General features: G+C 42.4%; 1 protein-coding gene across 4 annotated transcripts in view; it reads right to left on the reverse strand.

Annotated features, from left to right (window-relative positions):
* The window catches only part of lpin1a (lipin 1a), an 85,600-nt gene extending 68,660 nt beyond the window's left edge, over positions 1–16,940 (reverse strand). For 2 of the 4 annotated variants that reach the window (XM_078541603.1, XM_078541601.1), the window contains exons 1-3: positions 16,646–16,940; positions 8,850–9,050; positions 4,177–4,272 (exon numbers count right to left, since the gene is read on the reverse strand). In XM_078541603.1, coding sequence (XP_078397729.1) covers positions 4,177–4,272; positions 8,850–9,041 — 288 coding nt within the window. In that variant the 5' untranslated portion in view covers positions 9,042–9,050; positions 16,646–16,940. Of the gene's footprint in view, positions 1–4,176; positions 4,273–8,849; positions 9,051–16,635 lie in introns of all 4 variants that reach the window. The other 2 variants (XM_078541604.1, XM_078541602.1) reach the window with 2 other exon arrangements.
* Between the last annotated feature and the right edge of the window lie 8,506 nt (positions 16,941–25,446).

A 25,446-nucleotide genomic window follows, 5' to 3' on the forward strand; every position in this document is an offset into this window, starting at 1 on the left:
GTGCTGCACTTCAGCAAAAATAAGCTTATGTTGTACGACTACATCTGAGCAAATTGCGTTCAAGTAACAAAAACCAGGAATAATTTTGTGCTATTCTCTTTAATCACACTGTCTTGACATCCACTCTCTCCCTCTCAGCGTTATATGTGGTGTGTCAGAGTATCCTGGAAGGTCAGGTACTACTATATGGGTGGCTTACAAATCAAGTGACTAAGGATAGAGTTATTACGGCACAAAAGGAGGCCATTTAACCTACTGCGTCCATATTGGCTCTCTGTCGAACAATCTATTCAGTCCCATTCCCCTGTTCTACGGGCTGCAGCAGTTCAAGAAAGCAGCACACCACCACTTTCTCCAGGGTAATTAAATGCTGGCCTAACCAGCGATGTCCACATCCTGTGAACAAAAGAAACTCCCCATGGCCCCGCATTTTTACTACCCTCAACTGTCTATCCAATTTCATTGATGGTCTCGATTACTTCCACTCCTGTAGTCAGCAAGTTCTGGGTCATTACTACCCGCTGTGAAAATAGTTCCTCTTCACATCCTCCCTCTCCCCCACTCCCCACCCATCTAATCATACCAGAAAGCAGATCAAATCTATTTTTAAAAAATCATTCACTATTAAAAATCACATATCTGAAGTTCCACTGAATGAAAATTCAATTCCTCTGTCAATGTCAAAGCCAAAGTATTGTTGCTTTACTTCTTGGGTGAAGGAAGCCAAGTATTTGTTCTATCATGTAGATGTCGACACGAGCCAATGCAAGTAATGCAATGCAAGAAAAACAAAACCAGAACATGTCTTTTCCATGGCTTCCCACAAAAATGTTAATTAATTGTTCAATCCTTTTGGCATCCAAGAGTACTTGGAAACTGTATTTTGAGGAGTTAGGAAGTGCAGCAAGTAGGTAAGCAAGTAAAGATCCGGTGTGAGATAACATCACTGGAGCTTGAGCTCAAGCATAATATCTTTATACATCTATGGACTACAGTATCAAGTACTGGGAGAGATGTCAAGTTATTTAGACCCTGAAAAGTTTTACTAAGGTATAACATTGCTGCGAGTTATTATGGTAGGCATTAAACTCCATTTTAGTCAACCCATTCACATTATATTTTTAAATGTAAAGTAAGCGTTGTGCATTTCTCCCCACACTCCATAGATGTACATAACCTCTCCAGGAACTAGAAAAACAATACAACTTCAACTTTCAGCTCCATCCTCCTCTCTCGCTATAATTGTAACCCATTTTTCAATTTGTTGCCCTCAGTAATGTGTGTTGTTGAGCTTCTTTACACAGTTTAACAGCTTTGGGATTATGCGAGATAAATACTAAATTTATTATGCACATGCAGTTAGCCAGATTTTGAATGCACGGATGCGGTTTCTTGCCTTTCAACATTCCTCTCATCTTCGTTCAACCTCAACTTCTGCAAACGGTTGGCAAACAACGAAGCCAACCACTCACATTTATCTCGAGCTTTATAAACCAGGCAAGTCATTTCCAGAGTCACAGACTGCCAACTGATTTCATTGAGAGGTAACCACAACAGCCAGATCTGGGATTTCTGGATAATGAAAAAGGCACTCTCAGCACTGTCATAAGAAGTCATCTCACAAAATTTCTTGGTATCTGCTCACACCTAAATATCCTTCAATGTGGGTGGGCAGACAAGGATGGATTAAGAAAACAAGAGGCAAACACAGTTTCCTTTCCTTTTTTTTCCTGCAGCTTGCTTAATATCACAACTTCTGCAAAATAGACAGCAAGGAGACAAGGAAGTGGCACTACTCACGTTTTTACTGGACTGATTTCAGAGGTGGATAATCACTTGTCAAATCATAGGCTAAAGTGTATGAACTTCACAAATACGTAAATAAAAATCAAAAAAATCCATTTACTTCATCCTTCCTTAGTTTTCAATTTGCTTGAGATATAGTGAATCATTTAGTACAACACACGATGCAATGACCCACCATTATGGCTTCCATGGCTAGCCCAGGCTTGTATATTCAGTTTGGGTAATTAATATTAGCCAGAGGTATTTTCCTGTTTGTTTGCTTGTTTCTCCACACCTTATCTATCATGAGAGTGTTTACATCCATCTCAGCACTATTGTTCATTGCTGCCCAACTCACTACACTGCTGCCAAAAGTAATAGCTACACTATTGACATTGGCCTCAAATTTCTCAATGTCATCTTTGCTAACTATCCATCCTCATCCCTCCATAAACTCAAATGTCTTAAAGTATCAATGAGCCACACCCTAATCTAACCTGCTCACCAACCACCCTTACCATGCTGAGCTCCATTGGTTTCCTATCAACACCAAGTGACTGATATTTTCTTCAAAAGAATTCAGTAGTTCAGCCATGTGAAATAAACGAAATAGCCTCTACAAAATGCTAACGGTAAAACAAGTTACAAAGAGAAAAGATAATGCACAGGGGAGGAGTGATCAAATGCTAGGACTCAATACTTTCCAAAGTCAATCCTGTGTCTCCTCTGAACAATCCATCTGAAGCTGAGACTGACATCTTTTACATTCAGTCTGCTACTTGGCTGAAAATCAAATGCACAGGAGATGTATTTGGACCCAACGACTGCTGTATTTGCTAGCCATGGATTTAAAAGTACCTTAATAATGGAAGACTTACATGTACCACAGAGTCCGGTTCTACAGAGGACTGCTTCCACAGAGTCCTAAATTCAGGGAATTTGACGAGTGAGGGAATTTTAAGGGTTGAAAATTTAGTTCAGTTTGCATTTATCTTAACTTTAATCTAAGCTTATAATTTCTGGCAGTGTTAGTGGTAAACAAGATGTCTAATGGTGGCAGTCACATAGTTAGTTAATGATGTAGCTAGTTAGAACTGGTAATTACTGTCAGCAGGAGCTGGCTCAGGTCTTAGGAATTTTTGTTAGTACCAATACAGGATGCCTTTTCTAACAGACAAACCAAATAACACAGTCTAGTTCCACAGAGCACTGGTTCTATAGGACGACTAAAATTGGGGAATTCAGTGCCTTGAGGGAGGAGTTGCTGTCCAGGTATTTTAAAAATCATGGAGCAGTTCAAGAGGGGGAAAGGGAGACAGTGAGACCCAAGGGCTGATGGCTAGGGGCAATTATTGTTTTAAACAATGTACTGACTAGATTTTTTTTTAAAAAAAGAGGGAGCACAGATTGTTTTTCAGGTCATGGACGAGCAGTCAAGACCTGTTGCTTGCAATTCCTGTGCCACGTGGGAACTTGAGGACTCTTTTGGGTCCTGGGTGTCAATGTGTGTTAAAGTGTCTCCAGCTGCTTGAGCTCCCTGAATTTCAAGGGCAGCTGGGGTCACTAGAGGACATCAGGGAGGCCACGAGTTCCCTGGTGATAGAGGGGGACTGTAATTAACATTATCCCAATCAATATCTGATAGAGTAAAGGGAAAGGAGAGGGAGAAGGAAAAGGTGTTCATGAGAACCTCCTTGACCAGGATGTTCCCAAACCAACTAGAAATGAGGTATTGTTTGCTCTGGTGCTGGGGAACTGAGGTGGTCCAAGTCAACCCAAGTCAAGTGGGAGAACTCTTGGGGAGAGTGATCTTCACATCATAAGGTATCAATTAGTAGCGGACTGCTATACTAATACCTAGTGCTGTTGTTTTAGCAAAGATAGGATAAGGGGCATGTGACCAAAAAGCTCTCAGGGAGTAGGTCAGTCATTGAAACTTCAAGGAGGCTGGGTCCCTCCATTGTTAAAAGGTTTCTATTTATAACCCAAGTTGATTTGAGTTTTCCTGGTCTCATGAAACACATCAGGTAAAAGGAGGCGAGGACCGTAGTGATTATTTAGATAGTTTCTGGTGAAGTAATGCTGTGGTGGACCATGGAAAATTGTTTATACAAAAATAAAGGGATCTTACAATACACAAAATGTAGCTTAGAAATACAATGTCAGTGAGTTGGAGGAAAGGGAATGGGCAGCATTTGGGAAAAAAACATACACAACTTTATGGTCTACAGCCCAGACATATTCTTTAGTTTATTAAAGGGCAGATACAGATAAACAAAGCAATACCAATATAAAAGCAAACTGGCTTGTTCCAGTAACTGTATTATTGATTTATTGCCTTGATTTTCAAAGTTTGGTTTGGATTTGTACTTAAGCTAAATGTGAACTTACCTTTTTATCTGTTGCCTCTTGAACAAAAAATGCCTCCCCATTGTCTCCGAGTTTCATCTGCAGTTGCACAGGTTCCCCATTGATTTCTATATCCACCTGAAAAAAAGGTTGAATATTTATTATTATGTATATTTCAAACCTAGAGTTGCAAATGGAAAATCCATATACATTTTGCTGTTTGGACGCACATTACTTCACCCCTCTATGGAGATATCGATAGGTCTGAACAACTTTCCTTGCACTTCACAGTCCCCTAGATTACATTCACTGGTCAGGTTATCTGAAATGCATATGGTATTGTCATATTTCAAATTGTAGGAATCAATGTTTAGCTTCATGCATTTATGCAATGCTGTTTCTTTAAAGACACTAAGGAAAACATTATTTTGCTTATTGCTTCAAGAGTTGGTAGCTGTCTCACTAGCGCTAAAATCTAATCCCATTCAATGTTTGCTTACAATGTACATTTTTTGATCAGAGTCCATTATTTAACATTTAGCAATGGTGAAAGCATTTGTACTTGATCCTTAGATGAAACTTCGAATTAGGTCCAGAATATAAATGTTTCTTTTAGTTTTATTAGTCCTCATTCTATTGGAATGGAAAAAAATTGCTAGGCTCATTAAGTAAATAATTTAAACATAACTAGCAGATCTTGAGCTGGGCTTCAGTTTAATGATAGCTAGATCGTCCATTGATACAACACATTAGTGCACTGTATCGAGGGTAATAGAAATCCAAATTAAGTACAGGATGGCACTGCTTGTTCCCAAAAATTCACCTTGATCCCCAACTTCAGTACAACACCCCATACTGCACATAGAAGATGCGCATTTTCTACACCAGTGATCTTTGTGGTCCCTTGTATAGCACTACCAACTCAGTGCCACTTCATGTTGAATGTTAGAATGGTTTATGCTGCAGACAAATCTCAATTCAATTCTGGGCATTTGTTTAAATTGGAGATCCATAGCTATCAGGGAGAGGGGAGTCAGGGAGGCGATTCTATTAAATTCCTCCAAGTCTAAACTCAGGACTTAAAACTGAAAGGGTAATATACTAACCCATTTTGCCAGTTAGCAACTGTGGTTTGTTTATTTTTTTTATTGACACAAGCTCTTCAGCATAAACATACAATTTGAAGTATTAATCTGTACATACTTTCTATAATTCCTATCTAAAAGTTCATTTTTGGTGTGTGTGTGTGTGTAACTGGTTAAAAAATTTCATTGAGAAAGCAGTAAACTTTAAACATAAGAATTCTACTGCAGCTCTGTTCTCAAATAACTAAATGCAGCTGAGAAAACTCACAGTCTAATATTAAAATCAACCTTCAGCTGCTCACTTAACCCTCAGCTCCAGTCTGCTGAAATTTCAGTCAAAATACAAGCACAGCTCCAAATTGCTAATGTAGGCACAAATTTTGTTTTCATGCAGGCATTAATCTTTTTTTAAAAATGTTAACATTATTAGTGTGGCCCACCTCATCCAAATCAAGTTCAACTTGACTTGTTCAGCTTGTTACTATATTCATTTCAATAGATAATACCATTAGCTATTGACATTATTAAAAAGGGGCAGATGGCATGTCAGTTGTAAAGGCTGTGGGAAACCAATAAAAGCTGAACTTTGAGCCAATGAAGTTCTCTAAGAAGGGATATATTAGCACAATTTTCTACAATGTTTTAAGTCCCTCATTTAATTATTTTATCCTCATTATGATGGATGTTCAGTGTTAATAGAAACAAAATCATTCACTTAATCACCAAATTTTCTAACACTGCGTTTCCTGCAAGGTGCTTTCCCCACCAGCAATATACCTTGGAAAATCGGGCACAGATCCAGATTGACATGTCTCTGTTCATTTCAGAAAGGAGGCAGAAGGGTTTTAAAAATTGCAGTCAGGACCCAATTTCAGGATTCCCACCCCCATTCTCAGCAATTGTATCAATAGAATCAGGCTGGGCAGATGGCCAGATATTGGTTTTGTCAGATTGTCTCATTATGAATGCTTGACTGAGCTCCAAGAATGACTAATTGACTCAGACCAGCAAGAGTGTGTTTAAATAATTGCAAAGGGGACTGCTAGCTTTGTTTGATTGACAGCTTCATTACACGGTCATAACCGCGATCTTTTTTGAAGTGGTTTTTCAATGCTTGTATGTTTATTCAGACAAGATTAGGGGGTGTGAAGTCGATTAAAGGTTTCTTCAATGGGACTTCCATTGACAGCTTTATGAGACATTTAAAGAGGCAATGTTTATTTCAAAAGAATTTTTGAACAGCTTTTTTTATTTCATGAGCATTTCAAAGACTTCAGTGTTATTATATGACTCATTGGTTGTGTACCGAGTACATACTGTGTGAATGGGCATGGAGCAGACATAGACAATATGAGGGGGCACAGGGGATATGAGGGGCTATGGGGTGCATGAGAGATGGGAGCTAGAGGGCCTAATAACCATGAATAGAATTGGGGCAATTTCCCAGTGAACAGAGGCAAGCCTTCTAACATGCCAGCCTCACCATCTTCCTGCCTCCACTGCTACATCCCAACACAAAAATAGGATGGGTGGGCTGCTTCAGGATAAAAGAGAAATCACCAAATATTCCTGTCTTTTCTTTAAATTAATTGATTCACGGTGGGCTTCGCTGACTAGGCAAGCATTAATTGCCCATCCCTAGTTGCCCTTGAGAAGGTGGTGGCAAGCTGCCTTCTTGAACTGCTGCAGTCCATGTGGTGTAGGTACACCCACAGCGCTGTTATGAAGCGAGTTCCAGGATGTTGACCCAGCGACAGTGAAGGAACGGTGATATATTTCCAAGTCAGGATGGTGAATGACTTGGGGAACTTCCAGATGGTGGTGTTCCCATCTGCCTACTGCCCTTGTCCTTCTAGGTGGTCGTGATCATGGATTTGGAAGGTGCTTTCTAAGGAGCCTTAGTGAATTTTTGCAGTGCATCTTGTAGATGGTATACACTGCTGCTACTGTGCATCAGTGGTAGAGGGAGTGAATGTGGTGCCTACCAAGTGGGCTGCTTTGTCGTGGACGGTGTCGGGCTTCTTGAGTGTTATGGAGCTGCACTCATCCAGGCAAGTGCAGAGTATCCCATCACACTCCTGACTTGTGCCTTGTAGATGGTGGACAGGATTTGGGGAGTCAGGTGGTGAGTTGCTCATCACACGATTCTTAGCCTCTGACCTGCTCTTGTAGCCACAGTATTTATATGGCTAGTCCAGTTCAGTTTCTGGTCAATGGTAACTCCCAGGATGTTGATAGTGGGGGATTCAGTGATGGTAATGCCATTGAACATCACGGAGCAATGGTTATATTCTCTCTTGTTGAAGATGGTCATTGCCTGGCACTTGTGGGGCACGAATGATACTTGCGACTTGTCAGCCCAAGCCTGGATATTCTTTGGACATGGACTGTTTCAGTGTCTGAGGAATCGTGAATGGTGAACATTCGCTGATGATTGCACATCCCCACTTCTAACCTTACGATGGAAAGAAGGTCATTGATGAAGATGCTGAAGATGGTTGGGCCTTGGACCTGAGGAACTCCTGCAGTTATGTCCTGGAGCGGAGGTATTTGACCTCCAACAATCACAACCATCTTCCTTTGTGCTAGGTATGACTCCAACCAGTGGAGAGTTTTCCCCGATTCCCATCGAATCCAGTTTTGCCAGGGCTCCTTGACGCCACACACGGTCAAATGCAGCCTTGACGTCAAGGGCAGTCACTCTCACCTCATCTCAGGAGTTCAGCTCTTATGTCCATGTTTGGACCAAGGCCTCCAGACACTAGCTCCCAGATATTAGTAAGGAGGACTTTGCAGTGTCAACAGGGCTGAGTTTGCCGTTGTCATTTCTGTCTAGGTCAATGCCTTTTTTGAGAGTTTGTAGCAGTTTGAGTGGCTTGCTAGACCATTTCAGAGGGCATTTAAGAGTCAACCACATTGCTGTAGGCCAGACCAGGTAAGGATGGCAGATTTCCTTCCCTAAAGGGGCAGTAGTGAACCAGATGGGTTTTTACAACAATCAATGGTTTCATTCATCATTAGACTTTTAATTCCAAATTTTTATTGCATTCAAATTCCACCATCTGGCAGGATTCGAACCTAGGTCCCCTGGGTCTCTGGATTACTTGTCCAGCGACAATACCACTATGCCATCACCTCCTGATACCTGTCTCCTTGATGGAAATCTGACGTATGCACGACTAAGTAACTATTTATTTTAACCTAGCTAGAAAATCATGTGCAGCACACACCCAAATTATCAATCTATCACTCCAGCAGGCAGAGCGCTAACAAATGTCAGAAAATTACCCCTCCAACATCAACACAGCTGGGAAGTGTGCCTTATCCTCAAACTTAAAGCACTGCCAATGCACCATGAGCAATTGCCCCCTCCTACAATTATCCGTGATCTCAGATTACCAATTTTGTGCCTTTTATTATGTGCTGCGGCTGCTGTGAATCAGATTGAGACGCCCAAACTCATTCCCTATGGCGTGACTGGACTCGATTCTAGACTACAGCAGCAAAAAGGACAGTTTGATAATCTGTTGTGTCATCCACAAGTTTTGACTTTAGCTCGTTACTCACGTGCCTTCAAGGCAATTTCTTGTCTTAACCTGTAATAAAATTAAAATGCTGTTGCTTACTTACCACTTTTTCTCTGGAACGGAGCACACCTAGTTTTCCAAACCGAACATGGAATGGGGAGCACTGGAGACTTCCATCCGGCTGTTGGACAACAATGATATCAATGCAGCCAGATAACGTGGCAGGATTTAATCCCTTGTAAAGCTCTTTCACTGAGACAAACACCTGACCAGCCAACTGCCCAACGTAATTCATGGTCTGTGTCTTTAAAACAAAAAAATGATATATTTACTCACAGCTGTGCCATTCTAATATATGAAAGTACCTGACAAGAAAAAAGGTCATAATAACGTCAAATGTATTGAGATTGGAGAATGGGACTTTCAGAGAAGAGAACATTGAAAAGAGGATGCAAATTTAATGTTTTGAAATGATACTTAACATTCTATAAATGATATTAGAATGAGATGCAACCTCTTGAATTTGAAATTTCATCACAAACTCCTACAGGGGCATGGACAATGGACAACCATTTTGTCTCGAGTTGATAATCTTTGCATTATAGATAAAAGGAAATGAATTACTATGTTGAACCTCCTGTGACTCTAAAAGGTATTTCCTTCTCCAAGTAAGTCTGTGTGAAAAGGAAACAGGATCACTACACTAGAAATATTTACAGGAAGTAAATCAGAATAGACTATTTTTGAGTCAAATCATTTGCTGAACGTTTTGAAATGGATTAATTTTCTGAATAATGCAATATCATGCATGACATTTATTAAACAATTGTTAAACCAAATGTTGACAAAGTGATTTCATCCAGTTAATATTGCTTTCATTTACATGAAGTTGTCAAATTTTAAACCCTAACGGTTAAATGAATCAAGAAACTTTGTTGTAAAATAGAAAATGTTGGAAACACCCACCCAGATAAAGCACCATGAAATTTTGCTTTTGAGAAGCTCCAGGATTTTACTGAACAACAGCTTGATACAACTATATGTAAATACATACAATGAAAAGTCATTGAGTAAAATATTAACATTGTTTCTCTCTCTCTACAGATGCTAAATAAAAACATAATGGGCTAAATGATCTTTCCTTATCCCATGAAGAGCTATTCCTTCAACAGACCCCGTACAATCTGTTCCATTATATTATTAATCCTAGACCCCTGGCGCATCTTATTCCTCTTTCTCCTTAAGCTTGCTATTCATACTCCCAGACTACCATTTCACTGACAATCATTCAATCTTCTCAGAGTAAGAGAAAATTCTAGAAATACACAACAAAATGAAGAAAAAGCAAGCCCTTCTGATGGCATCCTTTGTCAAAACTCTGGAAAAAGTGTCTCTGCAATTTATCACTCTCCTTACCAATACTGAAGGACCCTTCTATCTCAATTCTATATGCTCCCTCACTTTTACATCTTTATGACCAACACTTTCTGATCCAGTATTACCATAACAACTGCAAACATTGCAGATGCTGGAAATCTGAAATAAAAGCAGAAAATACTCAGCAGCTCAGGCAATACCTGTGGAGAGAACAGAGTTAACAGGTGGAGTCATGTACCCTCCCCCATAGCAAGTTTGGTGGCAGAGACATATAATCAGAAGATAGGGTGGCAGGTGGGAATCCTGCCTCCTTCTCATCTCCTCCCAATTAAGTCCAAGGTGGGAAGGCTCATGGATGGCCATCCTGCCCTGCTGCCAACTGTTGCTGTTGATATCCACTTAAGGACCTCAGCCTACCGTCACTGATATTAATCCAGCAAAAGGTCAGTGGGGGGCGGGAGGGCTCGCCATGTGGCTAGCACAACAAGCAAATCCTTGCGTGTTTGCTTGTGGGCTCCCTGGTTGGGGGTGGGCCTGTCTTTCAAAGGCACTCAGTGTCTGATCAATGGACCCAGTATTGGGGTGGGTGAGCTGTTGAAAGCCAACCCCTTGCCCTTGCTGCCAAACCCCCTCACCCTCCTCTCTCATGGCCCCAACCCACAAACCCGTACCTCACCTATGCTTGGGTCCCACAATGATCAAGGCCTGGGTGGGTGTCCTACTGGCAACATCCACTGCCATCCAGTGATGGTGCTACAGACTGCAGAAGGGCCGTCAGCTTCTGATTAACCAACAACTCCTGATGAGTGGGGGAAGACTCGCCGCTGCCCTGTTGCGTGCCCGAGTGACACAAGATGCAGCAGGTCTTCTCAAAAGACAACACGTGGTCAGGCCAGCTCTCCAGCCTGCAGCCAAGACCCCCCATTGCTTCCAAAAGATTCCGTCCAATGTTTCAGGTCTTGAGCCCTTCATCAGAACTCATTACCATCACAGCTTTATCATTTTAATTTGATTGTTTTCCTTCTCAGCCTGTTCTCTGTCTCCCATCTCATTGTTTCCTCCTCCTACTTGATTTCAAACTTTTCTTTTCCATAGTGAACACTTATCTGCATTGTTTGCCTGTCCTAAGTGGGTTATTCTGGAAGATAAACAAGGATCTGATTTTGCTATGAAGGTATTCGATATCACATTTTGGCAAATATTCTTGAACCAACTGTCTTTCAGATTACAATTGCCTATCACTGATGGAATGCTTTTGAAAAATGATCTTGGGCTTGTTCTAAACAAAACTAAATCTCCAATTCAAAACTCTACATGCAGAAACTTGTTCTAATAATCTTTTTTCCTGCAAACTGAAAACTAGATTGAAAAGATCAGTGTTTTGTTTTGACTAAACATATGTTTCAGATTTCCTTGCACAAGCATACCGACATTTAATGGTTTAGTTTCTTCCCCCACCCCCCCTTCCCAATTCATTTTCTGATAACTTACTTACTTCTTCTTCCTGGCTGGTGTACAGTTACACACACTAAAAATCTTCTACCTCACCATAACAGAAGCTAATGACTTATTACTAAATCGATCTCCATTAGGGTTTACACATATGATGAAAATATATACAAATTAGGAGTAGGCCATTTGGCCCTTCGAGCCTGCTCCACAATTCAAAATCGTGGCTGATCTGATTATAACCTCAACACTACATTCACACCCCCAGTAACCTTTGACTCCCTTGTTAGTCAAGAATCAATCTATTTCTGCCAATGGCCCTGCCTCTACCACTCTCTGGGGATGAGTTCCAAAGCTTCACAACTCCCAAAAAATTTCTCCTCATCTCAGTCTTAAATGGGAGGCACTTCTAGTCCCTCCCACAAAGGAAAACATCCTTCCTGCATCCATCCAGGGAGGCAGTGACATAGTGATATTGTCACTAGACTGATAATCCAGAGACCCAGGTAATGCTCTGGAGCCCCGGGTTCGAATCCCACTGCATCCCACCAAATATCCGGAATTAAAACTCTAATGATGACCATGAAACCATCGTCGATTTTCATGAAAACCCATCTGGTTCACTAATGTCCTTCAGGGAAGGAAATCTGCTGTCCTTACCTGCTCTGGACTACATGTGATCCCAGACCCACAGCAATGACTCTGAACAAGGGCATTTAGGGCAATAAATGCTGGCCTAGCCAGTGATGCCCACGTCCCACAAATGAATAAAAAAAAAAATCCTGTCAAGTCCCCTCAGGATCTTATATCTTTCAATAAGATTACCTCTCATGAGCATGTATATTACACACCTCCAGTTATCACAGAGCATCAAACAGAAATCCTGGGTAGCTCTTCATAACAAGAATACTTGCCCAAAACATTGAGTAGATTATATATTATAGCATATATAATGTAAGGTCAATTTTCAATTCACACAAGAGTCAGCAGAGCTATGACCTCAAGATGTTAGAAGAAGCCTGGGTGATAATATTCTTCAAATACACTAACAAACCTTGAAAGCTAGAACAATTCACTTTGTTTTATCTGAGATAATGTCAAAAATATAGCTTAAGCATAGTGTGATTTTTATGTGGCGATGCCCTAGAAATGTCAGATGCATAACACTCACCATTACAAGAGATACAATTTCTCAGATTTATTTTAGGCCCTATGGTATTATACCCCTCTGCATCATAATACCGTTATCTACAATATATACACATTGGAATTTGATTCTTCTCAACACTTGTCTACTATGGTGTGCATTCCCAATTTGTTTTGTTGCGCTATGAAGCAGTCTGGTGCGTGTGTATGAGCACACGTGAGAGACAGAAGACACGAGCGAGACAGACACTTTCTTGGCTTGAGCTCTATGTATCACACAAATGTGGTATTGCACAGAATGAATTCAAGGTGCAGTGAGAAAGAGAATGATTTTTATTCAGAGATAGCAGTTAACTTTTACAGACAGAAAAGGGCAGCATAATGTTCAAAATCTGCGACTACCCAGTAGAGTACAATAGTCTCTCTATCCTGTGCACTTCTCTTTTCCAGGGACTGCAGTCATTGCATAAGCACAACATATGTCATCAATTCAATAACATATGACATTGATCATACTGTGTTTGAGCCAGCATAGTAACACACCATGACTGGGAAATTGCTCCAGCACCACCAGAATCCATGATACTTGCAGCAACATTACAGGAGTAGCTCCGAGGAAACTTCAGGGCCAATGTGTTATTCAAAAATATAAAAAGGTTCAATCCATGTTATTTGCTGAGTTAACTGACATCTCTCAGGGCAACAGTCAGAGTCACCACAAATAGCCCTAGCCTTGTGGGCCAAGAAAGGGAGGGACCAGTCAGGCTTTCCATTCCAGATCACTTTCCAATGAGTACTGTGGGGCCATGGTGGTCAGCTAAGACCTGGATTGAGTTCCTCTGCAATGCCCCTAATGGTTAACTAATCTATCAATGTTCACAATCTAGGAATGGTCACTTAGGCAAGAATGGCCAGGCAACAGTCAGTGCTCACATAACTATAACTTATCAAGAGTCACAGCATTCAAAAAGAGGGAGGGAATTAATGTGGAGAGGCCACTGCAAATCACAAGCATTTCAGTTCAGGACAATCCTGGGCTGGTGAACAGTCTCTTGGGATTCCACAAATTTTGTGGAAAGACATAATTCAATGTATTTCTTTAGAACCGCTTCTTAATGCTTAATTATTTTATCTTCAGAGTCCAGTAGTCATATATATTTAGCAATAGCAAGGCTGCTTGTTAGAGAGCAATCAGGTCATAAATATGGAAGGTAACAAACACTATGGTAACGTTCAGCATCATATTACTAGACATCAGATTGCAGAAGTTACTGGTTGGGAGCTAACAATAGATTATGTGCCCATTTCTTGGGGTGTATCTGGCCAGGGAGAGAAGGAATAAAACCAGAACATTTACCCAAATGCACCGAAACAAAATGAAGCTAAAAAGAACATTAAAGATGGCCTCAGAAGGCAGAATCCAGCATGACACTTAATGGTTACGATTTGAATAGACAAGTCTGACCAGAACTGAAATATGTTTTAGTCTCATCAATTTAACTAACTCCCATAATGGCTCAGTCAAAAAGTGCCCTGCCCAGTATTGAACGGAGCCATGCAGGACAGGAAGGATCACTTAAAGGGATCCATTTTCTAAAGTCATTGCTTTGACATTGCTGTACATAGCATACAAAACTGAACATCTCCTTTACCTAAAAAGGTAACTGGTAATAAACAGAGTTTTAATTTGTTTGTTTTGTTTGCAATTCCGAGCAAGTCTAAAAAGTTAAAGATTTATCAATGCAGGAAAGCAGGGTTTAGACATCTCTGGCTCTTTATTCCTTTTTTTAAAAATCACTTCCAGTATACTCCTACATTCTTTGCACTTATCCAGTCTAAAGACCACATGACCAAATTTCGGAAAAGGCTTCTGCTAATGCCACTGTAATCTGCAAAGATATTGGAGGGGAATAAACTGAGCTTATATATCCACCAACTTTCCTCTCTACTTCAACATCCAACTTCTACAGACCAGTTCTAATGCATAGGATAATACAGTGTGTCCACATATATACAGTATAGTAATGGGAACCAAAACAAAATCATGTTCTGCATTCATATTAAGGTTCAAAAATCAAATTATAAAAGCCCATATCAGAGCAGCTAGCACTTTCACTAAGGTGCCAAGGAACTCTACTGTTGCTTAGATTTTCAAAGCTCAGGTATATAGCCAACACTAGAATATAAATGTAAAATTGAAAGCCACTGCCAGAATCACTATGAGGAGGTTGCCTATATTGCTTTTTGACCAAATAGATGTACAATCTAGGTGAACAAGGCCAAAATCCTGCCACTTGACATCTCCCAGTGTAGCCCACACTAGATTTCCACATATCCCACACATGTACATGCACTAGCCAGAGAAAGCTTTGTAACTATACCACTAAACGCATGTTATCTCCCAAAACACCAAGGTTCATGACCATTGCTGGCCTTCAGCATTCAGCAGTGACCAACCCAAAAATAATACATTATGCTGCTGCAAATGTCAATTATTATTGGGATGAACAAAATAGCACCAGCCACAGAAGAACAAAAATGCCCCTTTTCATATCTACACTATTATTTAATTATTAAAGTAAAGAGATGAAAAAATGTATTCAAATCTAAGCGGAATTAAGATTGGAGAGCAGTCAAATTTCTGTCCAAAATCAGATGACTTGATGTGGCTGCTGATCCCTAACACGCTTTTGGATGGATAACAAAAAGGGAATGATACAATGTTACCTGTACAACTCCTACTAGATTCCCATCCGTCAGCTCAGCAAAGGTGTTGCATTTATTTAATACAAAACAGAAAATGCAGGAAACACTCAGCAGATCGGGCAGCGTCGGAACCCCTGATGAAAGGCAATTGACCTGAAACATTTTCTCTCCACTGATGCTGAATAGTTCCAGCATTTTCCGTTTTTATTTCAGGTTTCCAACATCTGCAGCATTTCACTTTTGTTTTGCTGCATTTGCTACATTCTATTGCTACGCTACCACACTAACACTTTAACGGGGGGCGGGGTCAATGTCCAGAAAATGCAGTGTTGTTTACCTACATTATCATTTTTTTCTGATTTGTAGCAAAACTTTGCCACAAGCTTGCTTACCCTAATGCTGTGCCAAGGAATGGGGGGGGGGAGGGAATGTGGTTTTGGTCCTGTAACTCCCTAACAGAATTCCTTAGCTCACCCATACTACCATATGAAGACATCTTGTTAAATCCATCCACTTTCCTACAGCATGGGATTAAAACGACAATCACCCCAGAATGCCTTCAAAATATTGCCAAAAACAGAATCCATAATACCTTTTTTTAATAGTGGATAAAGATTGGAAAAGAAGCATTTAAGCGAGTTGGGTAAGAGGGCAGAGCCTAGGGGCTCAGTGGATACCCTTTCCCCCAAGTCAGTAGAAGGGAATTGGACCTCTGCACTGGGAGGTTCTGCAATTCCATAGCTGGTGTTTGCCCGAAGCTTGAAAGCATCAGACCTGCCCATCACACTCTCGAGTTAAAAAATCTCTTAAAAATCAGGGGTTCGGCACCAAAGAGGATGAAAGTTGCTGTTGAGTATTTGCAAGCTGCTTAATACAATAAAAAAAAATCTTACTCCCCGCCCCCAGCAAAACAAATTAAAGCACTCCAAAAGAAAAACCGGAAAATTCAATTATAATCGGACATTTTTCTAGGGAGTGTAAAAGTACCTCTTTAAAAGAAAGCTCTCTGTACATAAGCAGCCAGGTTTCAATCAATCACATTTTCTTGGCTGAAATCACATTGTTATGATCAATTACTGCAGTGCTCCGGGCCTATTATTGTCACAGCCCCAAGACTGAAATTCAACACACTTTAAGAATTTAATGTCTTTCCTAAATTAAACCAATCTGCCTTTGCTTATATAAATCCGTTGAACGGAACGATACACTACCAAGTCTTACCTCTTTCAGGCTTGCGATTTAAATGTAAACAAAGGAGTCAACAGCAGCCTACTCATGTGATGTGGCCCTGGAGGCTGAACATAACTCTCCTGACTCTTAAAGCCGAAATCTTAGCAGCGGCAGCTGCTGACAATATTCCAGAACAGAGCTCCCAATACACTCACACCACCGTGACGCACCTCTCTGTCAAACTACAGCAGCTTTCCCTGAGCTTTACATGCTGCGTGTTAGCACCAAACAGGGTGGGGGGACTTGCTTTAAAACTGCGGCCATCCAGTTTATGCAAGAAAGCATTTCCACGTAGATTCCCACCCCTCCCCTCCCCTCCCCTCCTCCTCCTCTCTGCTCACAGTCAGTTTATAAATAAGAGGGAAAGGTGCCAGCTCGGTTTTTATTGCTGATACTGAAGGAAGCAAAGAAGGGATAAAAACAAAAAAAACACTGCGGATGCTGGAAATCCAAAACATAAACAGAAATACCTGGAAAAACTCAGCAGGTCTGGAAACGTCAACTTTGCTCTTCTCCGACGATGCTGCCCAGACCTGCTGAGTTTTTCCAGGTATTTCTGTTTTGGTGAAGCAAAGAAGGGGGTTTGCAGCACTTTCCCAGTTCTAATTGTGATGGTAACACAGACCTCTTTGATTTAAAGCCATAATAAGGGGGTCTTGCAGGCGAACCAAGTGTTGCTGGGTTATGAGGTTTCGTTTTGGGAATTCCCCGCGAGTTCTTGCAGTGTTCCTGTTCCGCAATTAGTCATTGCCCCGCAGTGTGCTGACTGATGCATCAGGCCATGGGTACAAGCTGAGGTGATCGGCTCAGCCAATGGAACAACATATCCGACACACCAGCACTGCTATTGCAACGCTCGGCTGATTGATGCTATTTGCCTACAGGCAACGTATATAGTCATTTCAAGGAAGCTCTTCTTAGTTTGCCAGCCAATTGTTTGTTTTTAAATGGAATCGACTCGGGGCGGGGGATTTTTAACAAGTTAATCCATGGCTGGTTTTCAAAATTAATTTTAAAGTTATGAAGAACATCGAAATGATAATGGTCCCTATTGTGTTTTTACTCAGTTTTAGCAATATTCGTAAAGTGAGAGATTATAAATGTATAGTTTCTAACTCTGCAATTCACCACCAGTGTCAATAAGGATCTCTTTATGATCTTACCATAGTCAAAGGAACAAATGAACAACCCCTTAAAGGGACACTTTCAGGTTGTTGTAATAAAAAAAATAAACTTCAAAGGAAAGGAAACAAATTAAAATAATGTTCCGGCTGTTGATGATGTACACCAAAATCTGCGGCGCCCATCGGTCGCAGAAGACCTCAAGCCTAACGGTGGACACCACATGCTCTCTCTCCAGAGCCACTTGGGCACGGATGTAACCACAGAAGAGAGAAGTGATACTTACTATTTTCACTGAATTTATTTAACTTTCCTGCCTTGACAGGAGGAAAAACAATGTGATATTGTGACTGCCTCAAAGTTTGAAATTATTCAAGTGCAAGTTGCATGACTGAGACCTTTTCTTAAATTCAGCGTTTAATTTGAACATTCATTTGTTTCATTTTTGCCACTTCAGATGAACTTTGGAGTATTTTTTGTTTCAACTGAAACTGCTGGTGGCATCAATGTACTGAGGGTGTGGACAACTTGAATTAACAAGCAAAGCTATGCTCTATTGTGCCATGACTACAAGGTGAAAAAGAAGACAACTATCATTACGATAGATGGCTAAAAGAACTCTACCTGAATCTTCTGCTACAAAAAGCTGCGTGATGGAACAGCACTATTTTAGAAGCCGAGAGAGACAAGCTGGAACAATATTGTTGTGGCAGGGATGGGGGTGGATTGGATGGGAGTGGATTGGGTGGGGGGGTGGTGTGCTGGAATTTGGAGATATCTCAGGCAATGTGAGATGGCTTCTCTGGTAGTGCCACCACAAGTTATTCCCCTCCATCTCAGGTCATCTCACTCTTGCTCTGCCTTTTTCACTCTACCCCATTTAGCTGTGGCCGCTCATCACTGAGGCCCAACTTCTCTCTCATATGCACTGTTGGTGTTATAACCTGTTTTTTTTTTAAAGTTGTGACTTTTTTTGGGAATACTGTGCCTTTGACATATAGAGTCCTAGATATGCTATGGCATGCCCTAGGACAGTGGCCTTGGCTCCATGTAAGGGGTACCTACTGCCGTTTCTCAGACTGACAACATATCTGCTCCCCTGCCAGACCCCTTGCTATTGCCACACAGTCAACCAGCCCAGACTGCAGAAGCCCACACTGAATGGGCCCGCTAGACTCAGAGCTGCTTGAAGCAGGCCATCTTGAGTGTCCTCAATGGAAGCTCAACCACCTTTCACCACCCAGTGGGGAAGCTTGGAGTACTGGAAAAGGAAAACAAGTGCATAACAGAGGCACTAAAGGCTTGCACAAAGTGATTGGTCATTTCTTTTATCAATGCTGACATAGCATGTTTGATAAATTTATTTTTTGTTATAGAATTGGTGCTGATTTTTGTCTTCATGGTGAAATGAGAAAACCCTTAGCTTAGGGTGAAGGAAGGCAATTAATTGACCTGCTCCTTAATGAGCTTGTTCGGGCAGATACATGTTCTGCCTCTCCTTCCTCTCCCTGCTCCTCCTGCTGTACCTCCTGCTGTACTTCATGCTGCCAAGGTGGTAATAAGGGCTGGTAGCATGCAACAGGTGCCTATGATGTAAGTTACACATTTGCTGTACATGCGTGCTGTCTGCATCACCATCACATGACTAGCACGTGACTTCCCTTTGTGCTCTCTTTTGCTCTCATGAATGTTTGTGTGTGTGTGTGTAGTTGGGCTGCAGACTCATGGAACAACATGAAAACTCTTGTAACTCCTGGAAGCTAATCTTTTTGTTTTATATACTTAATAAAACATTGCTACTTATACCTATGCCTTCTCTTTTAAAGAGGTGTCGACACGTGGTGGCAGTGATTGTTTAAAGCAATTTTTACTTTTGGGTGGACATATCAGTAGCCTACATGATTTTTCAAAGTTACTCAAATTAAAGAATTTTACAATGGCGTCAAGATGTGATCTACCACCATTTCTATGCTCTTAATATCCCCAGTGCAAATGCTGCAGAAAAGTGGAAGGGGTTTGCGTGTGCTGGAAATTATGACTCTCTTGTGACAAAGCTCAGCCAGCAGACGGGACTAGTGGTGGCGTTTCTCACAGTGATCGGGGAAGAGGCGCGTGAGGATTACTCAGGTGGTCAGGCTTGCAGAAAATGCAGACAGACAGAAGATGATGCCAGTGCTGACAAAGTTCTTTCAGTACTGCCAACAACGCAAGAACATTTACTTTGATAGGTTAAAGTTCAACAGAAGGATGCAAGAAACATAAGACCAAGCACTGTATATGCACTGCAAAATGTGCCAAAGGGTGCGATACTCTGAGACTTGAGTTAGGGATTGTGGGTAGAATGGTGTGAGAAGCACTGCTTCAAGGGGCTATTCTAACCTTGTTGAAAATGGATGAAATCGGACACTGAAGGCATGGCAGGACCAGTGGACAGAATGTGAAAGCCAAGGAGACCAGAGGCTTGCCAAAGATTTGTCAATGATGGAACTGGAGGAAGAGATACAAAAATAAGCTGTGCATAGCCTCTGTAAAATGAGCAACAGTTGTGGGGGAAATAAACAACCATTTTGCAGTGAAATACTGTGGAAAATAACCCTCTGAAAATATATAAATAACTAGAGAAATAGATGATGAACCAAGGACAAAACAAGTCTTTGTCATCAGTGAAGTCAGCGTGACTTGCTGGGTGTCACACTTTAGCTGGAGTCAGGTAGCTACCTAGAATTTCAACTAGACGGGTGCATAGTGTAATGTGATTCTGTTGCACCGTTTTCAAAATGCAACAATAGATTTTAAGCTGGAAAAGGGATTCTAGCTTATAGCAATTCAAGGCTTTCCGTTAAAGTACAAGGACAAATCCTGGTCCAGGCGGAAGCTGGACTGTAAATTCATTGATAGCACAACTATACAGCTGTGTAGAAAGGCCGACAGTATTTAAACATGATCATTAAGAATATAGATAATGTTGAAATTAATAGGGCACCCTCCATTGGTGTATATGGTCCACATCACAACGACAAACAACTAAACATGGAGTGATTAGGATTGAAACATTGAGCATTCAGTGATGTTGTTGGACAATTTGAGGTAGAATACTGAATCAGGCTTGACAAGGCAATAGATCCAGTCCAACATGTAGCTGGTTAAGTACCAGTGGCTTTAAGCTGAAGGCTGGTCTGGTCAGGCAGGATATCATAGCTCCTGTCACAATGTTAACCTCATGGATCAGTTTGATGCTAGTCGTACCTCACATAGAACAAGTTCTGCAACTGCTTAGGTCTTCTCCTTCTGAAGGCAGGTCCGACCCACAGCGCTGCGATCTCCACGACGGGTAGGGCAAGGAGGCAGGTCCCAAATCCACCCTATCTAAACAGGAATTGAACCCCATGCTGTTGGCACCAATCTGATCCACACCAGCTATCCAGCCAATTGAACCAACCAGCCCCCCGCAATGAGTCCGAGTTGCAGTGGTAACATACATTTTTACATGCATGTTGTAACTTGGAGCTATGGATAGTGATGGTAGAGGCTCCAATTTCTTTCCATCACATAGCTGACCAGGAACCTCTCCTGCCTGCCAATGGTGTATCTTAGAAGGAATTACTACTTGACCTGTTTGGCCATGCTTCATTGGCCATCAAGTCCTGGAGTGGAACTTGAATCCAGAGCTCCTCGCTCAGAGACAGGGATGCTACCACAGTACCACAAGACCTCCTAATAATGGCTTAGATAACAAAGTCTTGAACAAGGCCATCAAGCAAGAGTCTATGGACTACTGAAGATGTAGCTACATGCCTAGGCAATGCTAAAGTCTTCACAATTCTTCAACAGTGGGTTTTGGCAAGTGATTCTCAATGGACAAGTATTAGATCTGACCACATTCTAGATAGCTTATGATCAATACCGCTGGAACTGTGTGTCCTTTGGGACAAGCTCAGCTACAGAAGTCTTCCAATACAAGATACATGAGCTGTTAGAAGGGCTGCAAGAGATAGTGGTCATTGCAGTTGATTTTGTAATGGTTGTCACCTGATGTAGCCTGAAAGGAGCAACTGGCACTAAAATTGAGTGTGACAGTGACCTTGACAACTACAGGCAGTGCTATCAATGCCCTGGTTTGAGGCTGCTGTGGCTGCAGCAGGTGACATAGCCCACTGACAGCCTCCTTGATGACGCAAAGATGCCTCGTTCATAATTGTTTCGCAGTAAAGTTGATGTAAAATGAAGTATCTGCTGAGGGCTCTCTGTGGATATGGTCTTCTATTCGGTGTTGCTTTGTCTTCCTCCCACTTTTGGCAGCTTCTCTCACTCTGATATTCACCTCTTCTTCCAGCCCCAAAGGCAACCCTATGAGTCCCTCCTTGTCTTCAGCCAGGCTATATTAGAGGTAAACGGTAACAATAGCGCAAGAGCAGCAAAATCTAACCTGTAGACACTGCTGGGTTTTTTAAAAATTCATTCATGGGATGTGGGCTTCGCTGGCTCGACCAGCATTTATTACCCATCCCTCGTTGCCCTTGAGAAGGTGGCGGTGAGCTGCATTCTTGAACCGCTGCAGTCCATGTGGTGTCAGTACACCCACTGTGCTGTTAGGAAGAGAGTTTCAGGATTTTGACCCAGCGACAGTAAAGGAACGGAGATACATCTCCAAGTCAGGATGGTGAGTGACTGGGAGGGGATCTTCCAGGTGGTGTTCCCATCTATCTGCTGCCCTTGTCCTAGATGGTAATGGTTGTGGGTTCAGAAGGTGCTATCGAAGATGCCTTGGTAAATTCCTCATTGCATCTTGTAGATGGTACACATTGCTGCTACCGTGCAGCGGTGGTGGAGGGAGTGAATGTTTGTGGATGGGATGCCAATCAAGTGGGCCGCTTTGTCCTGGATGGTGTCAACCTTCTTGAGTGTTTTTGGAGCTGCACTCATCCAGGCAAGTGGAGAGTATTCCACCACACTCCTGACTTGTGTCTTGTAGATGGTGGACAGGCTTTGGGGAGTCAGGAGGTGAGTTACTCATTGCATGATTCCTAGCCTCTGACCTGCTCTTGTAACCACTGTATTTATATGGCTAGTCCACTTCAGTTTCTGGTCAATGGTAACCCCCAGGGGATACAGTGATGGTAATGCCATTGAACATCAATGTTTGATGGTTGGATTCTCTCTTGTTGGAGATGGTTATTTCCTGACACTTCTGTGGCGCGAATTTTACTTGCCACTTGTCAGCCCAAGCTTGGATATTGTCCAGGTCTTGCTGCATGTGGACATGGACTGCCTCAGTATCTGAGGAGTCACGAATGGTGCTCAACATTGTGCAATCATCAGCGAATATCCCCACTTCTGACCTTATGATGGAAGGAAGGTCATTGATGAAGCAGCTGAAGATGGTTTGGGCTGAGGACACTACCCTGAGGAACACTTGCAATGCTGTCCTGGAGCTGAGATGACTGACCTCCAACAACCACAACCATCTTCCTTTGTACTAAGTATGACTCCAACCAGTGAAGAGTTTTCCCCCTGATTCCTGTTGACTCCAGTTTTGCTAGGGCTCCTTGATGCCACACCCGGTCAAATGTGGCCTTGATGTCAAGGGCAGTCACTCTCATCTCACCTCAGCAGTTCAGCTTTTTTGCCAATGTTTGAACTAAGGCTGTAATGAGGTCAGGAGCTGAGTGTCCCTGTCGGAACCCAAACTGGGCATCAGTGAGCAGGTAGTTGCTAAGCAAGTGCTGCTTGAAAGCACCGTTGATGCCCCCCTCTTTTACTTTACTGATGATCGAGAGTAGACTGAAGGGGCGGTAATTGGCCAGGTTAGATTTGTCCTGCTTCTTGTGTACAGGACATACCTAGGCAATTTTCCACATAGCCAGGTAGATGCCAGTGTTGTAGCTGTACTGGAACAGCTTGGCTAGGGGTGCGGCAAGTTCTGGAGCACAAGTCCTCAGTAGTATTGCCGGGATATTGTCAGGGCCCATAGCCTTTGCACTATGCAGTGCCTTCAGCCGTTTCTTGATATCACGTGGAGTGAATCAAATTGGCTGAAGACTGGCATCTATGATGCTGGGAACCTCCGGAGGAAGCTGAGATGGATCATCCACTCGGCGCTTCTGGCTGAAGATTGTTGCGAATGCTTCAGCCTTATCTTTTGCACTGATGTGCTGGGCTCCTCCATCATTGAGGATGGGGATATTTGTGGAGCCCATCATTGAGGATGGGGATATTTGTGGAGCCTCCTCCTCCAGTGAGTTGTTTAATTGTCCACCACCATTCACGACTGGATGTGGCAGGACTGCAGAGCTTAGATCTGATCCGTTTGTTGTGGGATCGCTTAGCTTTGTCTATCACTTGCTGCTTATGCTGTTTGGCATGCAAGTAGTCCTGTGTAATAGCTTCACCAAATTGACACTTCATTTTGAGGTCTGCCTGGTGCTGCTCCCGGCATGCCCTCCTGCACTCTTCATTGAACCAGGGTTGACCCCCTGGCTTGATGGTAATGGCAGAGTGGGGGGTATGCCGGGCCATGAGGTTACAGATTGTATTCGAGTACAATTCTGCTGCTGCTGATGGCCCACAGTGCCTCATGGATGCCCAGTCTTGAGTTGCTAGATCTGTTTGAAATCTATCCCATTTAGCGCAGTGGTAGTACCACACAACACGATGTAGGGTGTCCTCAATGTGAAGGCGGGACTTCATCTCCACAATGACTGTGCGGTGGCCACTCTTACTGAAGCTGTCACAGACAGATGCATCTGCAGCAGGCAGGTTGGTGAGGATGAGGTCAAGTATGCTTTTCCCTCTTATTTGCGCCCTCATCACCTGCCGCAGACCCAATCTAGCAGCTATGTCCTTTAGGGCTCGGCCAGCTCGGTCAGTAGTGGTGCTACCGAGCCACTCTTGGTGATGGACATTGAAGTTCCCCCCCTCCCCCACAGAGTACATTCTGTGCCCTTGCCACCCTCAGTGCTTCCTCCAAGTGATGTTCAACATGGAGGAGCACTGATTCATCAGCTGAGGGAGGGCGGTATGTGATAATCAGCAGGAGGTTTCCTTGCCCATGTTTGACCTGATGCCATGAGACTTCATGGGGTCCTGAGTCGATGTTGATGATTCCCAGGGCAACTCCCTCCCGACTGTATACCAGTGTGCCACCACCTCTGCTGGATGTGTCCTGCCGGTGGACCAGGACATACCCAGGGATGGTGATGGTAATGTCTGGGACATTATCTGTAAGGTATGATTCCGTGAGGATGACTATGTCAGGCTGTTGCTTGACTGGTCTGTGAGACAGCTCTCCCAATTTTGGCACTAGCCCCCAGATGTTAGTGAGGAGGACTTTGCAGGGTCGACAGGACCGCGATTGCCATCATCATTTCCAGTGTCTAGGTCGATGCCGGGTGGTCTGTCTGGTTTCGTTCCTTTTTCATAGCTTTATAGCAGTTTTGTTACAACTGAGTGGCTTTGTAGGCCATTTCAGAGTCAACCACATTGCTGTGGTCTGGAGTCACATGTAGGCCAGACTATAAGGATAACATATTTCCTTCCCTCAAGGACATTATTGAACCAGATGGGTTTTTTTACAACATTCGACAATGATCATCATTAGACTTTTAATTCCATATTTTTATTCTGGATTACTAGTCCAGCAACAATACCACTACGCCATCGCCTTCCCTACA

This window comes from Cetorhinus maximus, chromosome 5 (genome assembly GCF_964194155.1).
Source record: "Cetorhinus maximus chromosome 5, sCetMax3.hap1.1, whole genome shotgun sequence".
NCBI lineage: Eukaryota > Metazoa > Chordata > Chondrichthyes > Lamniformes > Cetorhinidae > Cetorhinus > Cetorhinus maximus.